This window comes from Chroicocephalus ridibundus, chromosome 2 (assembly GCF_963924245.1).
Source record: "Chroicocephalus ridibundus chromosome 2, bChrRid1.1, whole genome shotgun sequence".
In the NCBI taxonomy this organism is placed as follows: Eukaryota; Metazoa; Chordata; class Aves; order Charadriiformes; family Laridae; genus Chroicocephalus; species Chroicocephalus ridibundus.
Genome location: NC_086285.1, coordinates 46,500,532 through 46,523,595, shown reverse-complemented (window position 1 = coordinate 46,523,595; position 23,064 = coordinate 46,500,532). Strand labels below are relative to the sequence as shown.

The following is a 23,064-nucleotide window of genomic DNA, read 5'->3' as shown; positions in this document are numbered from 1 at the left end:
ATAAGCAATCCAGGTCCAGTGTTTTTTCTTACTTATGTGTATTGAAGATGATTCTCAAAGATACCGACTATCTAGTGGGGTTTCTACCACACAGTTCTCAAATTTTAGTTTACTCGTTACTAGTGTTCTGCCAACCACTTGCCGCAGCCTTGCAAACCCGTGTGAAAGAGGAGAACTTTAACCTTCCATGTTTGATGTGAGTGTATTATGACTTCAAGAAAATGGGATGGCAGACAGCAATCTGTAGGTCTGAAAGTTTGGGGATTTCTTGTTTAAGAAATATGTGTATTCTTTAATTGACGGTATCCTGAATCGTGCATCGTATTTTTTAAGTTTATTTTTTCTCATATGTTGGAGCTCCCTCAAAGTCTTGTTTTTAGATCTGGGGTCATGTAGGCTCTCATAATTTTCTGTTACAAAATAACATTAGTAACTTATTTCTTCTCAAATCTGTAACGCTACCCCTCCCTCCCCCAACCTGTTTATAGGCCTGCCAAATATTTCTGCTGCTTGCTGTTGACTGAATAATGGGCCTTAGAGTTGAAGTATTCTTTTTAGCATTTTGTTTTTATTTCTGGGCTCTAAGAAGAGTTAAGGCCGAGCATCAGTAGCTCTGATGCCTGCAATACATTCTAAAATCATGAAACTAACATTTCACTAAAGGCTTCCCAAATGTTTAATGGCAAAACTTCCTCAGCAATTGGTAGCTCTCATATCTTTTCTGAGCAAAATTCTGAAGACTATTTAAAAATAGGGAATACCATTAAATTGTGTAGGTTAATTCTTCTTTTTATGTTTGGAACATAGAACTACTTGATAATTTTTATCTTCATCATTCTAGGTATAGCTATGCTGAACGGTAGAGAGATTTGCTGATACATCTTGACACTTTACTAACGCACTGTGAGGTGGATGCTGATGCTGTGGGAGATGGCAGTGAGACCTCCTATGAAAATAAAAGTGCACGTACACCTTGGAAAAAAAACTACTATAGTGTTTTATTGTGGAATGTGTCAGGAGCAAGAGCGTTTATAGAGTTTGTCATCAGTGAAGGGGAAGATATGTGTGTATGCTGTGATGCAGTCACACGAAGTGGAAAATAAAGCATGAGATAGCATTGTGTATATAAGGGCTGAGTTGTAACACCACTGCCCCCACCCCCCAAGAATGCTGCATCTGCAAAGTGTTTGGTTGTAGGGCAGGTATAGATTGCCATCGTTTCTTTGAGTACCTTTGAATGGTAGTTGTGAAGGCTTAGGTCACAGGAAGGTGGAGGAGGAAGGGCTTTGGACTGTGACACCTCTGTGTGGAAACAAAAGGAGAACACAGGTTCTTGGGCTCTTAAGTCCCATATTGTGTCCTGAATATTCAGGCATATTGGGTAGTATGAGGCTTAAAAAGTTTGAAATACTCCAGAGGAATGGAGTCATGACTAGTGTTCAGAGCATGTGGTATGCATTAAGTGTGTATGTTCTTCACACTTCACTCTTGCAACACTTTGTACCTGTTCCTAGTGTGTTGGCTCTCCCTTATATAAAAGGAAAGGTGATCAAAAGCCCTCTTGGGGAAAGGTCTAACATCATCACATAGTAGTGGCTCACTTAGTAACAAAGACTCATGGATTAGACTGTGAAGGTATCTTGCAGTAGGATAGCAGAAAAAAAAGAAAATATTGGAAAAAAATTGAAGAAATTATACTTGCACAGTTTGTATACCAAGTTGGTGTTTCCTCCAGTTTGCTCTCAGATTTTAATGATTTGTACAAATTGCTTTCAGACTAAAAAAGTTGCTTCTGGATCTCTGAGATCAGTTTATGTCAAATTTTGGTTTAGTATTTCTAGGAAGAATAGCAACATGTGTCTTTTTCTCAACATAAAATTATGTAGTAAATTAATTGGTATAGATGCTGTTACTCATCTGAGACAAAAGAGAGTAAATAAGTTTCACCTTGTTTCTCCTTTTTAATCTGTTTTGTGGATGTGTATAATCTGTACATCCACTGAACTAGTGATCCTAAATTCCTGTTACAGAAAATGAAAATGCGTGCTTCTAAGAAATGATTCATTTAGCTATCTGCTTTAGGGTGCAATTTGTTTTATCATAGACTCTTATCTGAGTTGACTGAATCTCCATTTATCGTGAAGGGAGACAGGAATTGTTAGCTGTCTGTGGGCAGATGAATCCCAGGAAGATAACTTCAGCTTTTATATCTGTTAGCCTGATAATGCAGGGAAGTTTTTGTGTTGATACTATTATATCGTTTTGTTGAAATGGGACCTTGCATCTTCATTTTCTAAAGTAAGAAGCTAATACACACATTAAGGTAAGATGAACTAAGCTGGTCTTGCATGTAGTGTATAATATAATGAAACTTTTTTTACAGGATGAATTGCTTAAAGAAAAACTAGTGTTGCTGAAACATGCTGTTTTTCTAAACAGATCTATTGGAGATCTATTCATCCATTTTCTAGAGGTGGTTGAATCACAGTACTGTTAAGCATCTTAATAGGATGCATGTGATACTACAAAACGGCTTCTGCAGGTCTCCATTACAGAGGCTGTTTGCAGTATATATGAGCTTCCATGGAAGGAAGGATCTATTCTGAATCTATTTACTGGTAAATGTCTATATTGCATAAAATGAGTATGATCGGGGGTGTAGCTGAATTCTGGTATAGTTAAGGAAAACTGCATTTTTAAATCTGTAATTAGGCACATGGATTAAATGCTGCTAATGGTTAGTAAGCTTGCTAACTAGAAAACCTAAACTCTTTAATGCTGAAAAATGAACTTATAAAGGACTTGAGAGAATGTGAATTAAGAGAGACAGGTTAAATATTTTGTGTGATATAACTGGCCTTTAAATGTTTTTCCTCAGGCTGTAGTTTGGCTTGCTGGCAAAGTATGGTTGGCTGAAACTTCGATTGTCATGCGGTGCAGTTTGCAGCTCCTTCATTTGGTAAAAATGTTCAAGAGGTCACATTGTAAACTGGATCACTGAAATGATCTGTCACTAAAACTAACCCTGTTTTGGAGCATGATGATAGTAGATGCATTGAATGTGGAAGTTTGGGGTGATTCCATTTATAGTTAACCCCAAAAGTGTTACTGATGTAACTAAAGACACAACTGCAAAGAAAGGGTCACAAAGAGGCTTCTTCAGCTTGAAAGCTGGTACTTTGTGCAACTGCACTCTTAGTTGATCCCTAAGTGCTTTCAAAATTCTTCTTTCTTACTCTAGAGAGAAACGGAGAAAAAGAGACTACTTCTCTGAGAAGTATAGCAACTGCGATCCTTTAGGTAGTATATTTAAATTGTAATCAAGGTTTATATCTATATGCACTATGACAGTTTTGCATCCATTTCCTACTACTGAACAATTCTTGATTTTTGGTATGTTCACTTCAAACTGTGTGTGCATCCAAGATCCTTGTGTTTAGCTGTGGGAGCTTTGTCTCTAAAGATTTATTTTAAAACCACAGAGTTAAAAGTTAGTTGGTCTGTTTTTGTGGAAACTCTATGTTAAACTGTTAATGAATCTGCATTAATTTTATTTCAGTTAATGGGGCTGCAACATTAGTATTTCATTTATGTAGGCTTTTATCCTATTGATTACTGTCTGATGTATTTCTCCATGGCTTAATCATAACTGATTTCTGCTGGAATTTTGTTGACAGGTTGATGTTTATGTGCATTCTGTCATTTAGAGATAAATCACTTCTTGAGTTTGTACGAAGATGGTTGAGAATGTGCCAAGTAAACAAAATAATTAGTATAAATCTTTCCTTACTGCTGAGTGTTGCAGTTACTTAAATTCAGACAAGTTACGTTCTGTTACATCTGGCTGGGTTTACTCTCTCCCTTTTGCTCTGGAAGGGATGGAACCTTCTTGAATTTAAGAAAGAAAAGCTAAGTCAAAATTGAATGAGACTTTTTTGCCTCCCATCTTTCTTACCTCTTCCAGTAACAAAACTTGGGTTTTGCCATGCACTAAGAAAGCTCTATTTTGTCTGCAGGTGTTGTTTTTGAATCCAAGACTTAACAGAAAATTTCTCTTAAAGCCACATCTCCTCCTCAGAGAGTAAAGGTGTTTCGTGATCTGGGCCAGATTTGCAGGGTGTCATGTATTCATGCAAGCAGAGATGTAAATGTTGAGATTTGACTTAACATTCAGAAAAGTATTGGTCCATAAAAACTTGAGCGCTGGACTCTGTGTTGTTGGTAACTTGAATGGCTTAGGAAATGGCTATCTGTTCTTTGACACAACTTTTACAATTTTTTTAAAATTTAAGGGTTCTAAAGCTGTTAAGTAGTTTAGCATAAGGTATTGGCTGCAGGATGCATTATGGGTAAAACAGATTTGTAAGGAGGAGTAATGTCCTGGTGGCAGTTAAAAAAGTTGTCTTTGTAAATTTGTGTGCTCTTTTTTCTTTTTATTTTATTTCTTTCATCTAGAAGCAGTGAAGAGTCTGATTAGGGTGCTGTGGAGACAGCAGTTCTATAAAGTGTGTTTGTGTGGGGTGGGTTTTTTGTTTGTTGGGTTTTTTTTTAAATGCTTGCAGTCCTTTGAGGATTGAGACTCTGGAGTCATACAACCGTATGGGGCACAGCTGATTAATATCTCCCCTGTTGCTTCATACAAGTTAAGGTTAGGTGGTTTATGTATGTGGACTATTTTTCATTAGCCTGCATTTTGGGGGTTAGGTCAGTATGATGGAACATTATACAACTATAATAAAACACTACGTGAAAACATTATGTTAGTGCTCAGTAGTTGTAAAAAAAAAAAAAAAAAAAAAAAAAAACAACCAACAACTAACAAAAGAAACCCCAAGAGCCAAATTTGCCTAAGAAAGGAGTACAAAACAAACCAGAAAATGTGTAGAAAAAGGTGAGAGGAATGCTAAAACCTGTGGAATAACCTCTGTAAAAGGAGTGACAGACTAGGACTTGAACAAGATTGAACTGAAGCTAAGAAGGAAGCAAGCTAAAATAAAACTGAGTTGCTTGAGGCAAGGTAAATAGAGTATGATAGTTCTTGTTTTGGAACAGACAGTGAATGAGAAGATGCACAAATTATCAGGAGATTAAAAACAAACAAAAGGAAGTGGTTCTTCTCACAGCACATACTTAAGCTATTAAACTCCTTGTTGCAGGATGTTCTTCATACTAAAAATTCACATGCTTTAATAAAGCACCTGCCCAGTTTCACAGGGAGGGGTGGGGTGGAATCCATCAAGCATTATTAAACACAAAGCCACTGCCCTCTGATGTAAAGAAGTTTTTGAATCTCTTAAAGATAAGGAGAGTTTCATTATTTATTGTTACGTTTCCCATTGTACTATGTTTTTACCTATGCATCCTCTAATGGTTACTTACCAGGTAGGAAAATGTTTGACATGGGCGTTTGGTTTAATGTAGCATGCTCTAATCTAGTTTTGTACTTTCTGGAATAAGGATGGGATGGTATTACATGGTTAATTGGGAGTGGTAGAGGAAACTTTGTAAGATGAGCGGTATGGGATGTGTTCAGAAGCAGATATGCCTACCCCAGTTTTGATACTATGGCATCTTCTAGTGAAGTGGAGTGGTTTTTGGAACAGCTTCTAAAGCATAGTGCTTAGTAGCAGAAAGAAAGGATACAGTAACACAAAACTCAATGAAGTTTTTTAAAGATTGATTATTATCTTTAAAGAAAAACAACCCCAAACCCCAATGTTTATGATTGTTACACTTATCCTGTTCCATGTTTAAGTTATGAGGTTTCAGAATTTGATTGATTTCATTCAAATTTTACAGGGGTGGAGGTCTCAAACTGAATTCCCACGGAGTTTGTGGAAGTAGACAGCTGGATAGAGAAGAGGTTATACCATGGCTCCAGCTGAGAGAAGCAGTAAGGTAAGCTTGTTAAACATCAGAGAATCCTCGTAGGACCCCCAACCTTGTAATTGAATCCATATGAAACCAGGTTCATTAGTTTCACTGCCTGTGAAATAACTTGTTTAGCAGGGAGTGTTTTTAATCTAATGCTTACATTTCAACTGGAGAATAACTAATGTATGGGGCTGTTTGTTTGCCAGCTTCCTTTTCAAAGATTTTCTTTTTGAAGTTCAGTTTTGAAACTGTGAAAATATATTCTAAAGAGCTGTGTTTTCTGTATTTTATTGAGTTGGCAATAAGCCATCTAATTTTCATATTTCTAGCTACTTTGCACACAAAGTGGGAGAAATGATATAGGTTTTCTTTATTTTTTTTGATACAGATTTTTATTTAAACCTCAGTCTAAGTTAAAGATGCAGGAAAAGTTTTTTGGGAAGTTTCGTGTGTGGAAAAAATGGGACTGTGGGACATAAGACCTTCAAAACCAGCTTTGAATATGAACATTTTATAAGTTGGATCTTGTTTGCTTAAATGGTAGATTAACTGGTAAGCAGGAGTTCAGCATAAATAACATGAACTTTTGAGTTCTCTTCCCTACCCTTCTTCCCCCTTCTCCTGACTCATTCCCAGGACTGCTGAACATATGCAGCCTACATGTAAACTTTTATCACCAGTTTTTATAACTCCAGTCAAAATATTTAAGAAGACATTTTATTTAGCACTAAGAGTAAATCCAACCCGAATGTTTCATTTCAGCCTGTAAGGCTTTCTTTATTTGTTGTAATTACAGTATTGACTGATAATGCTCAAATTAATTAGAGTAACAAAATTAAGTCTTGTATGTCAGTCTGGGCTTTACTAAACAGGAAGCTGTAAAAAGGGAGAAGGTAAAAGTCCAAAGTCATGCCATCAGAACTTTGTATTAGAGCTGTTTTATGCTGCAACATGAAGGAATATACCAAAAATAAGTATGTTCCTCTTATCAATATTCTGTGCTGCCCAGCTGATTTATAACGTAGCTGGAAAAGTTACAGATTTCAGCTTTGCCAACTTTAATGGTCCTTATAACACTGATTTCTTCAAGTGTTGCTTGCAAGGTTTCTAACCCAAGAACAAGAAGGCCAGTGAATTTCAAAGAAATTTTTGTTATTGCACTGTTGAAATTCACTTTCTTCAAGCATCTTGATAATGTGATTTCAGAAATCTGATGGTTACCACAGAATGGTTTATCAAACCCTTTGCAAAACTCCCTGAATAATTTCATAAGTAATCTGTAATAATGTGCCAGTGTAAATTTAGGAGAATTACAGGATAATAATTTTGCTTATTTTTATACAAATATATAATCTTGTCTCCTTATTTTTAGGTGTGCTTGGCGGTGACAATGGACTACTTATTTGCATCAGATACTCTTATATGAAAAGATCACGTTTCCAAAGAGCTTAAATATTATTTCATTTCTGAAACAGAATGGCAGGCTTCAAACGAGGATATGATGGAAAAATTGCGGGATTGTATGACTTGGATAAAACTTTGGGCAGAGGACACTTTGCTGTGGTCAAACTTGCTCGGCATGTCTTTACTGGTGAAAAAGTAGCAGTAAAAGTAATTGACAAGACCAAACTGGACACTTTAGCCACTGGACATCTTTTTCAGGAAGTTAGATGCATGAAACTAGTGCAGCATCCCAATATAGTACGACTGTATGAAGTGATTGACACCCAGACTAAGCTTTATCTTATCTTAGAGCTGGGTGATGGAGGAGATATGTTTGATTACATCATGAAACATGAAGAAGGTCTGAATGAGGATCTCGCAAAAAAATATTTTGCTCAAATAGTTCATGCCATCTCCTACTGCCATAAACTGCATGTAGTTCATAGAGACTTAAAACCAGAGAATGTGGTCTTCTTTGAAAAACAAGGACTTGTGAAATTGACTGATTTTGGCTTCAGCAACAAATTCCAGCCTGGAAAGAAGCTCACCACAAGCTGTGGATCTCTTGCATATTCTGCTCCTGAAATTTTACTTGGGGATGAATATGATGCACCAGCAGTGGGTACGTCTGCTTTGAATTCAACCAGTAATCTAAACTTAAGTACCATGATGTTGTAGCACTCTGTTTTCTGTTTCAAGTTAATGCCATGTGTGGAAGCCATCTAGTTGGCAAGAAATAATATTATAATGTGGATCAGTTATGGATGAGTTAATGCTGGAGCAGCTCTGTTTGAAGGAGATAGTAAAACATTCTCAAAAATGCTTAAAAGTCTTTTTTTTTTTGTATGAGATGATGCAATTGCATACATTGTAATTAACTTTTCTATTAATAATAATGTGGATGCAGTGCGTATATTTGTACTTGCTTTGTTAGAGGACCCATCTCCTTTTCAGAAAAGTGCCTGGTTTTAGTTTATTTCTAACAATTCCCCTCCCCCCCGCCTGCCAAAAAAACCCCAAACCTGAACCACCCAGTGATTTTCTTTTCTCAGTTTAGCCATATAAGAATGATAGTGTGAGCCCAGCTGCTTACATGTTCTGCTGCAAGGTGGTAGGAATCAATTTTTAATAAATACTAACTTGGCTATGGAAGGAGGAGACAGGGAATTAAGGAAAACTTTAACTCCCTCTTCCCTTTCTCTGCCCTTTTTTTTGTCTGAGAACTGAAAGTAGGGGGTGAGTTCCCAGTTACTTAAAAGGTAAGAGAAACAGTAATGTGCCAATTAGTCTGCATGTTTCTAGCTGGAAAGTGGAATGTGCTAGACAGACTACTACAGATAATTCTCTTACTCTCCCTGTTAGGTCTACTGCATATTCTATTAGAAGTAACTTAGAGGGTTTTTTTTTAAAATAGCTGTAAACACTGATAGAGTCACTGAAGAACGTCTTGTAGTCATACAGATTGTTTGTTAGTTGAGGTAGAACTTGCTGCTTCTCCAACAAGTTTAGGTACATGTAATTCCAAATGGTGCTTCAAAAATAGTTTATTGTAGTCAACATGCCTCTTGTTCTTGTGTGCCCACTATCTGATGCTTTTACTGTCTTAATAACACCCATTAGGACTCTGTACATGGATGTGTGTGTGTTTTATCATGGTTATAGTAGTGGCTGTAGTGATGGTTTAAATTAAGACTGACTTGTCCAATTTGTTGCTAATTTACCTGAGGTAAACAATCAGCTAATTTTGTATGCTGACAAGGTATTGCTGTACACTGTTGAAAGTTCTTGCATTATTTTTAATATAAACATTTTTAGCTGGTAGATCTTATGGTCTTTGCTTAAACATTTGAATGTCACTTAGTGACTTTTAACTTTGAATAGGTATTTTACTGTGGGTTTTCTGGACTTGAAAGTACATTCTCAAGTGTGCTATAATTAGGAATTTTAGATGTCTGTGCTATTTGTGGTTTTGTTGATGCTACAGTGATGCTTGACAAAATGATTTCTATTTAGATTCAGATGTTTTAAATGAGTTGGTTCTGGTTTTATTAGTGGCAAACGAGAGATCTTGAGTTCTTCTGTGTTCTTTTATGTCTCTTTATTTTGAGAATTTACTGAAGCATGAGTGTAACTGATTGCAGTGGCCTCTGAAACTAGATGGAAAAGTGCATTTGTTAAATATTCTGTACAGTGCCTTATGTGAATTATTTCATGAAAAAACAGAGTAGCAGTCAGATTTTGGAGGATGAGCACAAAATGAAGTTTTGATACTGCTGCCCAACTGAAGATGCTTGGAAGAAAGAAGGTGTATGGGGATTAATGAGGGGAAGGAGGGCAAGGAGCACTAGGACCATTATGACCAGATGGTCCAAGTTGAATTATATAGTTAATAAAGCACACTTTGGACCTCCTAATGATAAATGTAAGAATGGTGGCATCATATAAAATATTTCTTAGAGGACTTTGTAGGCAATCAGGTAGGTATACTTTGGAATAGTACTAGAAGAAAATGGTTAAATGGATTCATAGAGGAGGAGGTCTTGCTAATATAGAGTGGATTTATGTGAATAGTAGAAAAACTACAAAAAAAATAATTTCTTCTAGCTGATCTTTAAGGATGCTAGTTAAGTTCTATTTCTGAGAATATTCAAATACACTTCAGTGATTAGTTTTTGCTTACTTATTCCCAATATACTGTCTTGGTTACTGGATGCTAGAATTTCTCCTATCCTAGTTGACAGATTGCAGTGCTTGTAGTCTAACTTTTTAGTAGCACAGTTTTCGTCATTTTGTAATGCACTGCAAAATCTCTAAAGTACTGTCAGTACAATAGTTACAGAATCAAAATATCAAAATTTGCTATGAGTTGCCAAAAAGATAACGGCCTTGAAGCATGTGGGGTTTTTTTCTGACTGGGTAAAAAAGTAAGATACACTATGTAAGGTTTCTAAATATGACTTATTTGTGTATTTTAAGGGGGGGGGGGAAATATCAGGGACTTCTTTAAAGCCTTCTTTCCCCAAATGGAGTCTTAAGTGTAAAATCTTAAAAGAATATATGTTTAAGAAATTTATCACCAACTATGTAATTATGCAACTGAGAAATCAGCTTGTGCAAACTTTTCTTAACCTTTAAAGATAAATTTTAATGCGAAGATGAGGTCATACTTGTGAAAACATCTACTTCTGAATTTATGCATATTTCTAGTCCACAAGAGAGATAACATCAGTTACATTTTGATGCTGGTAATGTGCAAGGTGTATGTGTGTACATGTATATGTGTGTGTGTAGAGAGATATATATAGATATATATATATATAGCCTGAAATAGTGAAGTGCTGTGAACTCAGTCAGCTATTAGCTGAATAGGGCTGTTAATATTGCAATAATAATGACTGACAATGGCAAAGGTATTTTGCCGGTTAAGATGATATTACGATGTAGCCGAACCAATCTAACAGTTGCCTATGAGAAAGGTCAGGTTTTCTCCAGTGCAACCATGTGGTCCTGCTCCTTTATGAGCATCAGACCACTTGAAAACCAACTCAATTTACTAAAATGCCAAATTAAAAAGGATTGCCCTGCTTATACTCTGTGCATGTTAAGGTACATTTGCACTCATTATAGTATTTCAAAAACCCCGTGCCTGTTTTCATTTATCCAAAATTATTGTTATATTCGCAAAAATTATTTCAATAAAAAATGATCAAGATATATCATGGTCTTTTTTGCATAAGACCTTTGCCACAAGCATGGCTTTTCTGATGGCTTATGAATAATACTAGAATGAGTATATGAAGGAAAATACATTTTCTTGCTACAAAGAGCTGAAATATTCAGGGCAAGTCTTTCATTAAGTTATGCTTAATAAGTATCATGGAAAAGCTTGCTTCATGAAAAACTAACTGTTTCAGCTAGTTTAAGTATTAATCTCTCCTTTGTGATGCTACTTAAGTTTTCACACTTGAAAAGGGACCAGTTAATGTAGGTGTCTCATTTCCTTTTGTGTTTAAAGCTGTAGTTAAAATGATGCAAGAGGAATATTAGGCAATGATCGTATGTTCCCAGGGCTTTTCAAAAAGCTGAGTGAGTTAGATAATAAGAAGTTCTGTTGCTTGTAGTTTCCCATGGTTTTTTCACACTTAATTAAAATTTGTTCTAGGCAGAGGAAAGTGAGAGGACTGTAGTTGCACACAAAATTCATTTTGTAAATCAAATGGATGTATTATTTTAGATCAGAGTTCTGTCTAGAGCAGAGGTTTAATCCAGTGAACTCCAGCAGTATTCAAGAGTGGATAACTACAGATGAGAAAGAATAAACTGTGCTTCTGGTAAGACTTTTCCTTTGTTACTCTATGGGCATCAACAGAGATCGGATCATTAAATAAACAGAAATCACCTCTTTCCTAGGTGATGAAGTTTAGTTACAGTTTTTCAGATTAGTTGATTCTGTCAGAAGAGAGCAAGTTCTGTTTTAACCGCTTGGCATCTCTACAAAGTATTAAGTGCTGTGTGGGCTACAGTAATTCTGGAAGACATTGATACTTCTGATAGGTTTTTATTACTGTAGTTGGGTATTCTGTATGTGATTTTGTAGATGCATGGAAACATTTGCAGAGTAAATTCATCCTTCTGGGGATGAGAAATGGGCAAACTTGGCACAGTTGAGCACAGGCCTCTAGAACGGTATGGTAATGCACAAATAACACTACGTATCATCACAATTATTTAGCATTACAGTCTGTCACAGCAACACCAAGAGAATGGTGGCAAGGTGTTCCTCATAAGACATGACTAACAAGAATATTATGATTACTGTAGCTCAGTGCTATTCATGTACTTCAAATCCAACTTGCTGCCTTCTTGGAAGTTGCAGGGGACAAACACTTGAATAACATTCATTACTTTAGTAGCTGAGATGCTGGCTTTCTTGCACAACTTGCACCTGGATATTTTCTGACAATATGTTAAGATAATAATGGATGTATGTATTCATTATCTAGTCATACATTTTTCATTATTAAAGGAAACAGAGCATTTGTCATACATATATTTCCCTTTCCTGAGAAGATGATACTGCTTTTAGACCCCCTTTTTTTTTCCAGACCCACTACAAGAAAGACATTGAGGTGCTGGAGCGTGTCCAGAGAAGGGCAATGAAGCTGGTGAGGGGCTGGAGAACAAGGCTTATGAGGAGCGGCTGAGGGAGCTGGGGGTGGTTTAGCCTGGAGAAAAGGAGGCTGAGGGGAGACCTTACCACTCTTCACAACTACCTGAAAGGTTGTAGTGAGGTGGGGGTTGATCTCTTCTCCCAAGTAACAAGCAATAGGACAAGAGGAAACGGCCTCAAGTTGTGCCGGGGGAAGTTTAGATTGGATATTAGGAAAAATTTTTACATTGAAAGGGTTGTCAGGTATTGGAACAGGCTGCCCAGGGAAGTGGTTAAGTTACCATCAGTGGAGATATTTAAAAGACCGGTGGACACAGTGCTTAGTGATCTGGTTTAGTGATGTTTTTTCAGTTTTACGTTCATGGTTGGACTAGATGATTTTTAAAGGTCCCTTCCAACCTAGGCAATTCTATGAATCAGTTGGAATGATCCCACATTCTCTTGTTTTCTTTTTGCATCAAGCACTTCCAAGGGCTTCTTATGTAGTGTTGCTGAGTGTGTTTGGTCTTTCAAAGCTTCAGCCACGTTTACCAGGTGCTTGAGGATATCTAGGTAGCCCTGATGACCCTATGTGCCTGTGTAGAGCTAGTTTTGAGGTTTCTGCATGTTATTTGCAAATTGAGTGACTAATATAAGCATCATGGCCAGTGGGTATGTACAATAACCTTTTACACTATAAAAATGCTGAATATAAGATTTGATAGACTTGAGTAAAAAAATAAAAGTAGTAAGATACTTGCAAACAATACATAGTATTGAATCATTTAGCATACCTGACAGCTTTTTGGAGTTTCAGAATGCTCAAAATCACATTACAGCCAAACTTGACAGAAATAAAAGGCAAACATTCCTACAAAAGCTTTTTCACTGATTGTTTTAAATGTCTTCCTTTTTAATGTTGCATTGCAACACTTCAGAAGATTTATAGTTAGATATATTATAGAACAAGCTTGAAGGTGTAAGGCTGCAGAAAGCTAAAAGAGGTAATACTCAGCTGCTTCCAGTGTAAGAGGTCTTCCCCTTCCGTTTTGCTTGCATCAGTGCAGAGCAAGCACTTGTTATACGCCGCACTCTGTTGCATGGCTGACCATTTAATGAACTGATTTTATTAGCTAATTTGACAGAAAACTGTTAACTTCTCAGCAGGCTTAATTTCTGCCAGGTTAGCAGAGCTGTTTGTTCCCTTAGCACTGAGTGGAAGATCTGGTGCAAAGGAGGTGAAGGGAGTATGCAGCTTGGACTAGAGTTCTGGGGAAAGGTAGTAGGACCTGCTGCTCTTTTGCATTAGCAAATTTGTTATATCAACTCAGCCTAGCTCACTACACCTTCCATGTAAGAGAAACTCATTTGATCAAAATTCATCAAGTATCATTGCCAGCTGGGGTTAAACCACAACAGTCACATTGCTGAAAAAACAGAGTCAAATTTGAAAAATGGTCAGAAAGGAGCTTTTTATACTTCTTAGAAGGGGCAAACGTAAGGAATTGGTTGTAGAATACTTACAGAAAGTTTCAGCCTTGAAGATATTCATGTCATGTTAACAAAGAATGTATTCCTAAGTTCTGTGGCAATTTGTGTCCAGGTAGTAAAATTTATTTTTAATAGAAGGGGAGTCCAACTTTTATGTAGTATGCTATCCTTTGATTCTGCCTTTTCTACCCCCTTAATCTAATTATTTTATTGACAAAAAATACTTTTAATGCCTCAAATTATTGAGGGTGTTATGTTGCCAGTATTAGAGCCTTATATTCAGAAGTGAAGTTATGATGTGATGGGGCTGTAATGAAGGGTGGGAGTCTGATCCTGGTGACTTCTCAGTAAATCTGTGCCAGCTAATATTTATGAAGCATAATCCATTCTGGATTACTTAATGCACAAGTTTTAATGCATTCACCAATAAACTGCTGGGAGATGCAAAGACTAATTTATCCAAGTGAAACTACAGAGGAGAAGCTGTCAAGATAGTGTTCAGTTACTACCACATCAGCTAAACTGTAACTTAAGTATGGGGATGTTTCTTAGTCATCTTGCTGTGTTCATGGGAGAGCAGTTTTCATAGTATTTCAAACTGCTGTTATGGAGCAAGATTTCATTATGATAAATATATCTCCACAGTCAGGAAGCTTCATTTCATGTATCATGCAAGCAAATATTCAGATTACTTATGTTCAGCCTCTGGCTGACTAATTCGGCAACACAGTTCTGGTGGGACCTAAATCAGTGGTGCACTACTTAGTTATAAGCCAGATGTTCACATTTTGCATTCATGTGTAAAGCTCTACTAAGATGTTAATTTTTATAAAGAAAGTACAAATTATACATTTTGCAGCTAAAACCTTTAGGAAAAGATAGTCAATCAGAAAATATTAAGGATTTCTTAGATACCAGGAGCAAATTGTTGTTAGTATTTATATATAAAAAAGACTAGAAACATTGCAATGAAACATGTATGTTGAATATGTTCAATGATTTTGAGAATGTGTTTTATACAGAGAAAAACTTTCTTCTATGCTTACCTAATTAATATTGTTTTTTACGCTGGCTAATTACTTTGTGGAGTAGTAGTATTGGAAAGTCAGTATACACAAAAAATGTTGGGTTTGTTTGTGTTTTTAATGTAGATTCAGTAACTTCTGAAATGTGGCTAAGCAACAGAAACCAAAGGAGAAGGAATGCATTTCTAAATGCAGAAATGATGAATCAGAGTAAACCAAACTATTTTGGAATAAAGGCAGTGGCATGTGTTCAGTAAGACCTTTCAATGGTGGTGGTGTCTGTTAAAATATCCTTACTGAAATTTGAGATGCAGTAGTTACTTAAAAAAAAACCAAATACAGCTATTTGTCTGTATTTTAATAGTTTTATGCAACCAGCAAAACCCATGCTATTGTCTTCAGGGAAGAATAAGTACTAGTTTCCAGATTGAATGAAAATAAGAAGTGCTTCCAAAGATAAGACTAGTTACTGATGATCATGTCTTAGTCAAATATAATAACATATATAGAACAGACTGTTTCATCAGACAGATAAGCTAATTATGAAAATAATTTGCTAAATGCCATTTGCTATTTATGCTCTTTTTTGGAAGGATAGGGGAAGGAAAAGACTTCTCCTAATTCTCTTGTCTGCTATGTGTTCTAATAATAATTTTAATTGGATTTGTAGTGCTTTAAAACAAGGAGAAAGCCCATTTCTGCCTGTTAATTTTGAAAATGGTAGCATTGATTGCAGATGATCTCTTCTTCAGCCTTCTGCAAGGGAAAAATAAATCCCATTTTACAAAGTCCCCCAAAAATACCTAAATTAGCAGATGGTGGCATCTCTGAAAACTAGAGAGGTCAGTACACAAGCTTATTCAAAGCCTTTTTAATGAAAAGTTAAAGAACAGAATAATAGTTCCATCAGCTAAAAATTGAGTATCTACAAAAAAGTAATCTTTGTTCTTTACCCATACTTTTCAAACTTTACAGCTTTCCAGTTTTAGCATCTTCCAGATCTGACAGCAGTCTGTGTACATGGTACATGAGTAAAAATACTTGCAATGCATAGAAATGCTGAAATTGTTAACACACAATGAATATGTTAACACACTGTCTTGCTACTGACTTTTTATACAAGGCATACAACCTTTTTAAGCTTTTTAGCTTATACATAGGTGGAAATATTTTTCTTATTCTCCTTTTGAAGCACAAGTATATCAACAATATAACAGGCACCACTCAAACAATTCAGTAGTATCATACCAGCTTTTATTCTTTTATACTGTAGTATGTAATTTTGCGTCAGTATTTTTAATAGAAGTCTCATTTTCTGCAGTGTTTGACTTGTCATATGAATTTTTACTATTAAATGGTGTTTTGGTTCTTCAGATGATTATGTGAAGCTATGCTATAAATTTCAGTGTTCATTCTGTTTTCCATAGCCTATGCTGTGAACAGGATCTTAAATTTCAACGTGTAACAAGCATGCTTACCACTGTTAACCTTCTGAGTTATCAGCCAGGTTCCATTCCTAAATTCCAATCCAAATAAAGTAGTTCATGATGGGATTTCGTGTCTGAGTTCAAAACAGCAGTCTTCAGACACTGCCTGGTTGCGGCCTGGCCCTGAATATGCCCAGAGTGCAGAGATGCTGATGATCTTTACATTAGATTTTCATATTTAACTCTGCATAGAACTTGATATTGAAGTGCTGATGTGTTGGGTCTCTTTCAAGGCTTGTCTTCAGTGGGTTTCTATGGCTTGGGCTTTGTTCCATAAATCTGCTCTGAAGAGGTTGGAGCAGCAGTGGTGATAACATTCTCTTTACTTTCTTAAGGTAGTGGTTAGACTAACTGCCCCTGATGCTGGAAATCAGGGTCCATTCCTATCCTTCATTTATCCACAGTCTGTTGATACCTCTTCTGTGGCAAAATAAACATGTAAACATCTGTCATGTCCATAAAAGTTGTTTTGTTTCCTTTTTAAGTGGCTTCTAGGGTAAGAGAACCATTGTGTTCAGTTGTTACAGGAAACATTGCAATGAGAAATGTGTAAAACTTGACTAGATTGATTCAATATTATAAATCACTTCTGAAGAAGCAGACTTTGTGTAGAAAGATCTCTTGTCAACTGAGCAATATATACTGTGTTAACTGTTAAGCAGTTCTACATTTAAGTTAGGAGGACAAAAAAGTCTTTTTCCCCATAAAAGTCTGAAATAAACAACTTCATTAAGCAGACTCAATTTACTTTATGTAGTTAAATGCAAATGTGTCTATTCCAAAATGAGTATGGATTTTTATCTGCTTAAAATCACAAATTCACATAGTATGTATAAACTGTGACAAGTGTCTATGACTTGTTGAGGGATGGGAGAAAATTTGGGCAAATCTTATAAGGATCCCCTGTGTCACATAAATTGGAATTCTAAAATTTGTAGTGCTTCTTTTAGGAGTAAATCAGGAACTTTAGAAAGCGATACATGGCTAAGGAAATGGTGAAGCCCAGGTTGGTGGTTAAGCAGATGAATATGGGTATCCTTTGTGCAGCATTCAAACTGGAACATAACAGATGTTTGACTGTGTTTAAGAGCAGCATAGCATAGACAGCTAATGACGTAGCTTGGTTTCTATGGCAGTGACTTCATGTTATGTAAGGAAGTGGCGTATACACAGCCCTGGTTGTCATGGTTCTGGGAATCCTGCTTGAAACAGTCCTTTCCTGATCAACATTATTTAATGCCTTTAAAAACAATACAATATTCTCTGCAGCTAGCTAGCTAGCGCCTTTAAAAGTTCTAATCTCTCTTATTTTATTCTTCTAGCAAATGGCAGTTTCAAGTTAATAGTACCCAATTTAAAGGCTAAATTGCATCTTGAGATCTTCACTGTGCTTTTGAAGGAGACCTTGATTTTGACCACTGCAGTATACAAGTGTGCCTTCCCTCGCTATACTCACTTGAAGTTTTACAGGTTATAAGCATGCTAAATGAATGCAGCATGTCAAGCCTAAAATCTGCGTTTTTATCAGTTTTCTGCAGAGAGCAAATTAGATGACCCTTGGAGGGGAGGAGAGGAGAAGTAAGCAGTTTCCATAAAGGCTACAGCTGCTGCTTACTAAGAGTAATGTAAAAACTTGAAATTGTGAGAAATAAATTCTTGTTTAAATCTGCTCTTCTAAAAATGGGTCTCTAACCCTTTCCTTCCCTGTGTTCCTTCAGTTAAGAGAGCCCAATCTAGAATTGGCCCTGGTGTCTGAGTTCTGTGCTAAGGGAGTATAGCTGCAAAGGTATGCTGTCTTAGTGGTCCAAGTCAGGGAGTTTTGCTTACAAAACCTGCTCGTTTATCTGGTTAAACTATCCAGTAATAAATTTATTGCATTCAAAGGTTTTGTCTAAAACCTGATTTATTTTTTTTAGCATTAACATAGGGCCATAGCTAATATAATATTTTAAAATGATACACCAGGGGTGTGAAGGTGGAGGAGTGACAGATCTCTGCAGAGTTCTTTATACTGTGTATACTGTATGTCAAACTGTATTTGCATTGAAGTGAAGGTTGAGTTGTTTTTTTTTTTTTTTAAATGGTGTAGCCCATTTAACAAGTCTCAAAAAAGCAGTCTTGCTCTGCATTCAGATTCTGCCCATAAAGTTACGCACTCTCCTTTGCATTTTTTTTACTCTGGTGGTTGTGCAGCCCTTTAGTGAACCAGTGCCATTCAGTGAACGGGTAAAAAATACACATGGATGTTGTCGTCTTTGCTTTAAAATGTATATCAACAGCTTCTAATAATGTGTGAAAGCAGGAAACCGTCTCAACTAGGATTTATCCCCTGAATTGACATAAGATACATCAAATTAAGAACATGTAAGGGCTGCCTCTACTGAAAAAAAAAAGTACGCTCTTGCAAGTGTGTGGAGATCTAAAGAAAAACTTATGTTCCTTTAAACTTTGAGTTCTTTTTCTTCCCCCTTTCCCCAGTTATTAGCTGGTCTAATAAGAGATGCTACTTCTTTCTTGAAGCCTTGCTTTTGATGAGATGTCAGGCTCTCATTTCATTGCTGCTCCAACATCTTTCTAATCGGCTCATGCGACTGTCTTGTCAAAGTTGATGCTTTTGACCAAATCGATTCACTAGATCTTGACTGAAGCTTTCACTATGTTTGAGTGAAACCCTCTTTTGTAATAGGGTAAGAATGCTCTTTGGGATTTAGAAATGAAAGATCAAGGTGCCATTGTCTGCTCTGCTGGTGGAAGTGGTCTCCCCAGCAGAAGCAGTTATTCCTCTTTTGCTACACCTAATGTGTGAACAGAAATTGGTAATAGCAGGGTACAGCACAAGAATGGGCAGCATGTACTGACCAAGTGTTGATCAAAGTACATATCAGTTGAGCGCAAACCATCTCCATCTTCATTAGGTTCCCTGGGATCCAGAGGACAGATAAATTTTCTTGTTAATCAGAAGGAATAATAGAGCAGTGCTGATTGTGGCAGCACAAAACAGTATTGCAAAGAACATTCCTGTGTATGGCTTTATGTATTGTTTGGGGAAATAATAAAATCTGGTAAATAAGCCCTGTAGTAAAATAATCTCTGATTCTCTTTTATCAATTTCTCGAAGATGGCTGTGCTTAAAGATCTTGAATTCTGCCTCTGTCAGCCAGATAGCACTACTCTGGAAACCAAGAAATTTCAAAAATGTACTGCGGTTATTACATTAAACAAGTGAACAAAAATTATATCTTTAAATGGAAGAAAGCATTTTCATTTCTTATAGTCTCTTTTGCAGTATATTTTCTGAATTTGACTGAAAAATATGCAGCTATGGATCTCCAGTAGAGAAAAGTGGGAAGTGTAGATACGGGATATATTTAAATATTTGAAAATGATATGTGGGCATTAACTCATTATTTTGGAATATCTGCTTTGAAGACTTCAGATTCTAAACCTTGGATTTTGAGTTATGCTTCAGCTAGCAAACCAACATCTTTAAACTTGCATGTTGGGAGCATAGGTCATCATAGAACAGTTTTAATTGGAAGGGACCTTAAAGATCATCCAGTTCAACCCCCCTGCCATGGGCAGAGACACCTCCCACTAGACCAGGCTGCTCAAAGCCCCATCCAGCCTGGCCTTGAACACTTCCAGGGATGGGGCATCCACAGCTTCCCTGGGCAACCTGTTCCAGCGTCTCCCCACCCTCACAGGAAAGAATTTCTTCCTGATATCTAATCTAAATCTACCCTCTTTCAGTTTAAAACCATTAGCCCTCATACTGTCACTACACTCCCTGCTAAAGAGTCCCTCCCCATCCTTCCTGTAGGCCCCCTTCAGGTACTGGAAGGCCGCTATAAGGTCTCCCTGGAGTCTTCTCTTCTCCAGGCTGAACAACCCCAGCTCTCTCAGCCTGTCCTCATAGGAGAGGTGCTCCAGCCCTCTGATCATCTTCGTGGTCTAGGTTACCTATTTAGATTGAAATAGGTCGCCTATTTAAATTTAGAAGAGATGTTTACAAATAAGTAATACTTTAAAACCTCAAGCTTATGGATCCATTTTACAAAGAGGGGATGATTTCCCCTTTTTGATAGTATTACTGATGTCAAGCTGTAAGTGGCTTCAAAGCATGCAAAATAAAAACTTTATAACACAAAACCCACAGGGATTCCTGTTGTCTGTTCTGAAAGCTTTTTTTTGCAGAGACATCTGCCAGTAAAAATCCTAATTTTGTTTCATGGTGTTGTATGTGTCTTAGAAAAAGTGCTGATGTAAAATTTTGTGGTAGATTGGGATGGGCAAGATACTGTTGTTACTGTTCTTATTTTGTTTAGGATTGCACGCAACTGCTGGCTGAATAATTGTGGTAGTTTGAAATACCAGTGAATAATCCAGTTCTTGTATACCAGTTCCATTTTTCTGGTGTTCTTTCAGGATTTGTATATTTCAAATGAAGCTACTTCGAAAATTTGTTTAATGTTTTCTGTGAGCTTTTTTTACTGCTTCCTTCACACTTATCCTTTACACTGTGTTTGGTGTAAGGAGTGAAAAAATAATGGTGTTTTGTAGCTGAGTTGAGACAACCCTGTGCTGGTTTAAATGGAGCATTCAAGTTCTCTGTGTTCACACTATCAACACTATTTTAGTTCTTGCTGTGCTGTGTCATGCTTTCATTTTCTCAAATAAACACCTACAGTGCGCTGCTATATGGACTCTTCTAAAATACTTCAAGCTGGAAGGACACATGAAGCATTTTATTGTGGGGGGGAGTATCAGCCAGAACACTAGGACAGATCATATCACAAAATAGATTTTAGGCAAAGTGAAAAACCTAGGAAGGACATTGATATCCAAAAGATGACTGTTAACAGAAATGTATAAATTCACATGTTTTATGTGCTTGTGAAAAATGGGTTCTTACCTGTTGTGTGGTGAGACAGAGATAACGCACCAAAGCTTTTTGGCCGCTTTCAAACTAAACAGTAGGAGAAAGATGTACGTAGCTTTACAAAATTAAAGGTGTACCTCCTAGGTGAAATTACCTCTCTGTCTTGTGAGGCTTTTTTAAATTCTGTATTTCAGAACATTCACTTTTCTGGACTCGGACTATCAAAGCATTAATGCACTTACTGATTCTTAAACATGTGGATAGTCATGTTGGATTTGCAAGTATACATGATGTGGTGTACCAGCCTCCAAATGCTCAGTACATACAGGACTGAGGCCCTAGTAAGCATAACAGAAATCAAATAATTGTCTGAGTTAATAGCCTACACTTACTACAAATTAGAGCTCAAAAGAAAATTACCATGTAGTGTTTCTGTTCCTCTGTCAGATAAACTATATGAAGAATGGGTTGTAACTAGCAAAATGAGTAATTGTTCTGGGGATGAATGTGTATGATTTACATTATTAAATACAATCGTAGCCGTCCTTCAGCTTTAAATGCACGTTGAGTATTTTGAGTAGGCCACAGAAAGCAAGATGCAGTTGGGTAGGTAACTTTGTGTCGTTCCCTCTTGCAAGCTCTTCCAGGACAGAGCTGGTGTGCTCTGCTTCTTGTGACCGCTGCCAGCTGCTCTCCCCTCTTTCCTCATTGCTCTCAGCTCAGTTTTTTGTTTGGTTTTACTGGGTACAGGTCTGTGAAATGCTGGGGTGTAGTACCCAAGATTGCCACTGAAATTTCCAGAGCATGGAGTTGAAGATTAAGAGCATGGCCTTTTCTCTAAGCACATATTGGAGTTACTTATTTATTTTTATGCAATATGAAATATTTCTCAACGTTTAAGCTTCCTGTATTGAATGCAGTGAGACTTGTGAAATATTTTCTTCTAGGCAAACTCTTAATAAAGATTTGAGCGAAATAATAGATTTTACAGTAAGTAGAAACTCAAGGGCTTCATGCCCAGCAGTGCTTCTTTATCTTCTGGTATGTCATTTCATTAGGGAACAAGAAAGTTGTTAAATGCGTTTTATTTTACACAAGCAAGAACTAGAAGTAAGCAAGAAGACTCTCGGAGTGTAGTAGATATCACTGTTAATTGTTATGTGTGATAAATACTTAAAAAACAAACACACACAAAAATAACCCCCCCACATACTTTGTAATATGATTGGTATAAGAAGGTAGTTCTACGTAAATGATTTATTTTATTATTTACCATCAGAAGTAGCAGAGAATTTCTTTAAAGCAACACTACTGAAGGAAAAACATATGTAGTTCACTGTCATTGAAATAAATGACCTTCTTTGTAATTTCTCTACTTCATAGAGTAACGTGTAAACCATACTGAGAACAGTTTATGCTAGTCCTTCAAAAAAGAATGTGCTTTGAATACAAATCTCTCATAATCTGTGTCTACCTATGAAGAAAAGGGTAATGATTTCTTCTCTTCTGAATGACCAGATTATCTTCAGCTTTATCCAACACTTTGCTGTCAAAGATGTTATGCATCTCAAACTGTTAAGCATCCTTGAAGTTATGAATTCTCATTCTTTTTTTCCTCTAAAACTAAAAAAGCTGTCAAACAATGGAACTACTGTATTTTGTACTTCAGTGGAATTGCAAATTCCATAAGTAATGCTCATAATCAAGAGTGCAGTA

General features: G+C 36.6%; 1 protein-coding gene across 1 annotated transcript in view; it reads left to right on the top strand.

The window, feature by feature from the left end:
- The window catches only part of SNRK (SNF related kinase), a 40,654-nt gene that overhangs the window by 5,700 nt on the left and 11,890 nt on the right, over positions 1-23,064 (top strand). The window contains exons 2-3 of the mRNA XM_063325260.1: positions 5,800-5,898; positions 7,247-7,939. Of these exons, the coding sequence (XP_063181330.1) occupies positions 7,351-7,939 (589 nt within the window). The 5' untranslated portion in view covers positions 5,800-5,898; positions 7,247-7,350. The remainder of the gene's footprint in view (positions 1-5,799; positions 5,899-7,246; positions 7,940-23,064) is intronic.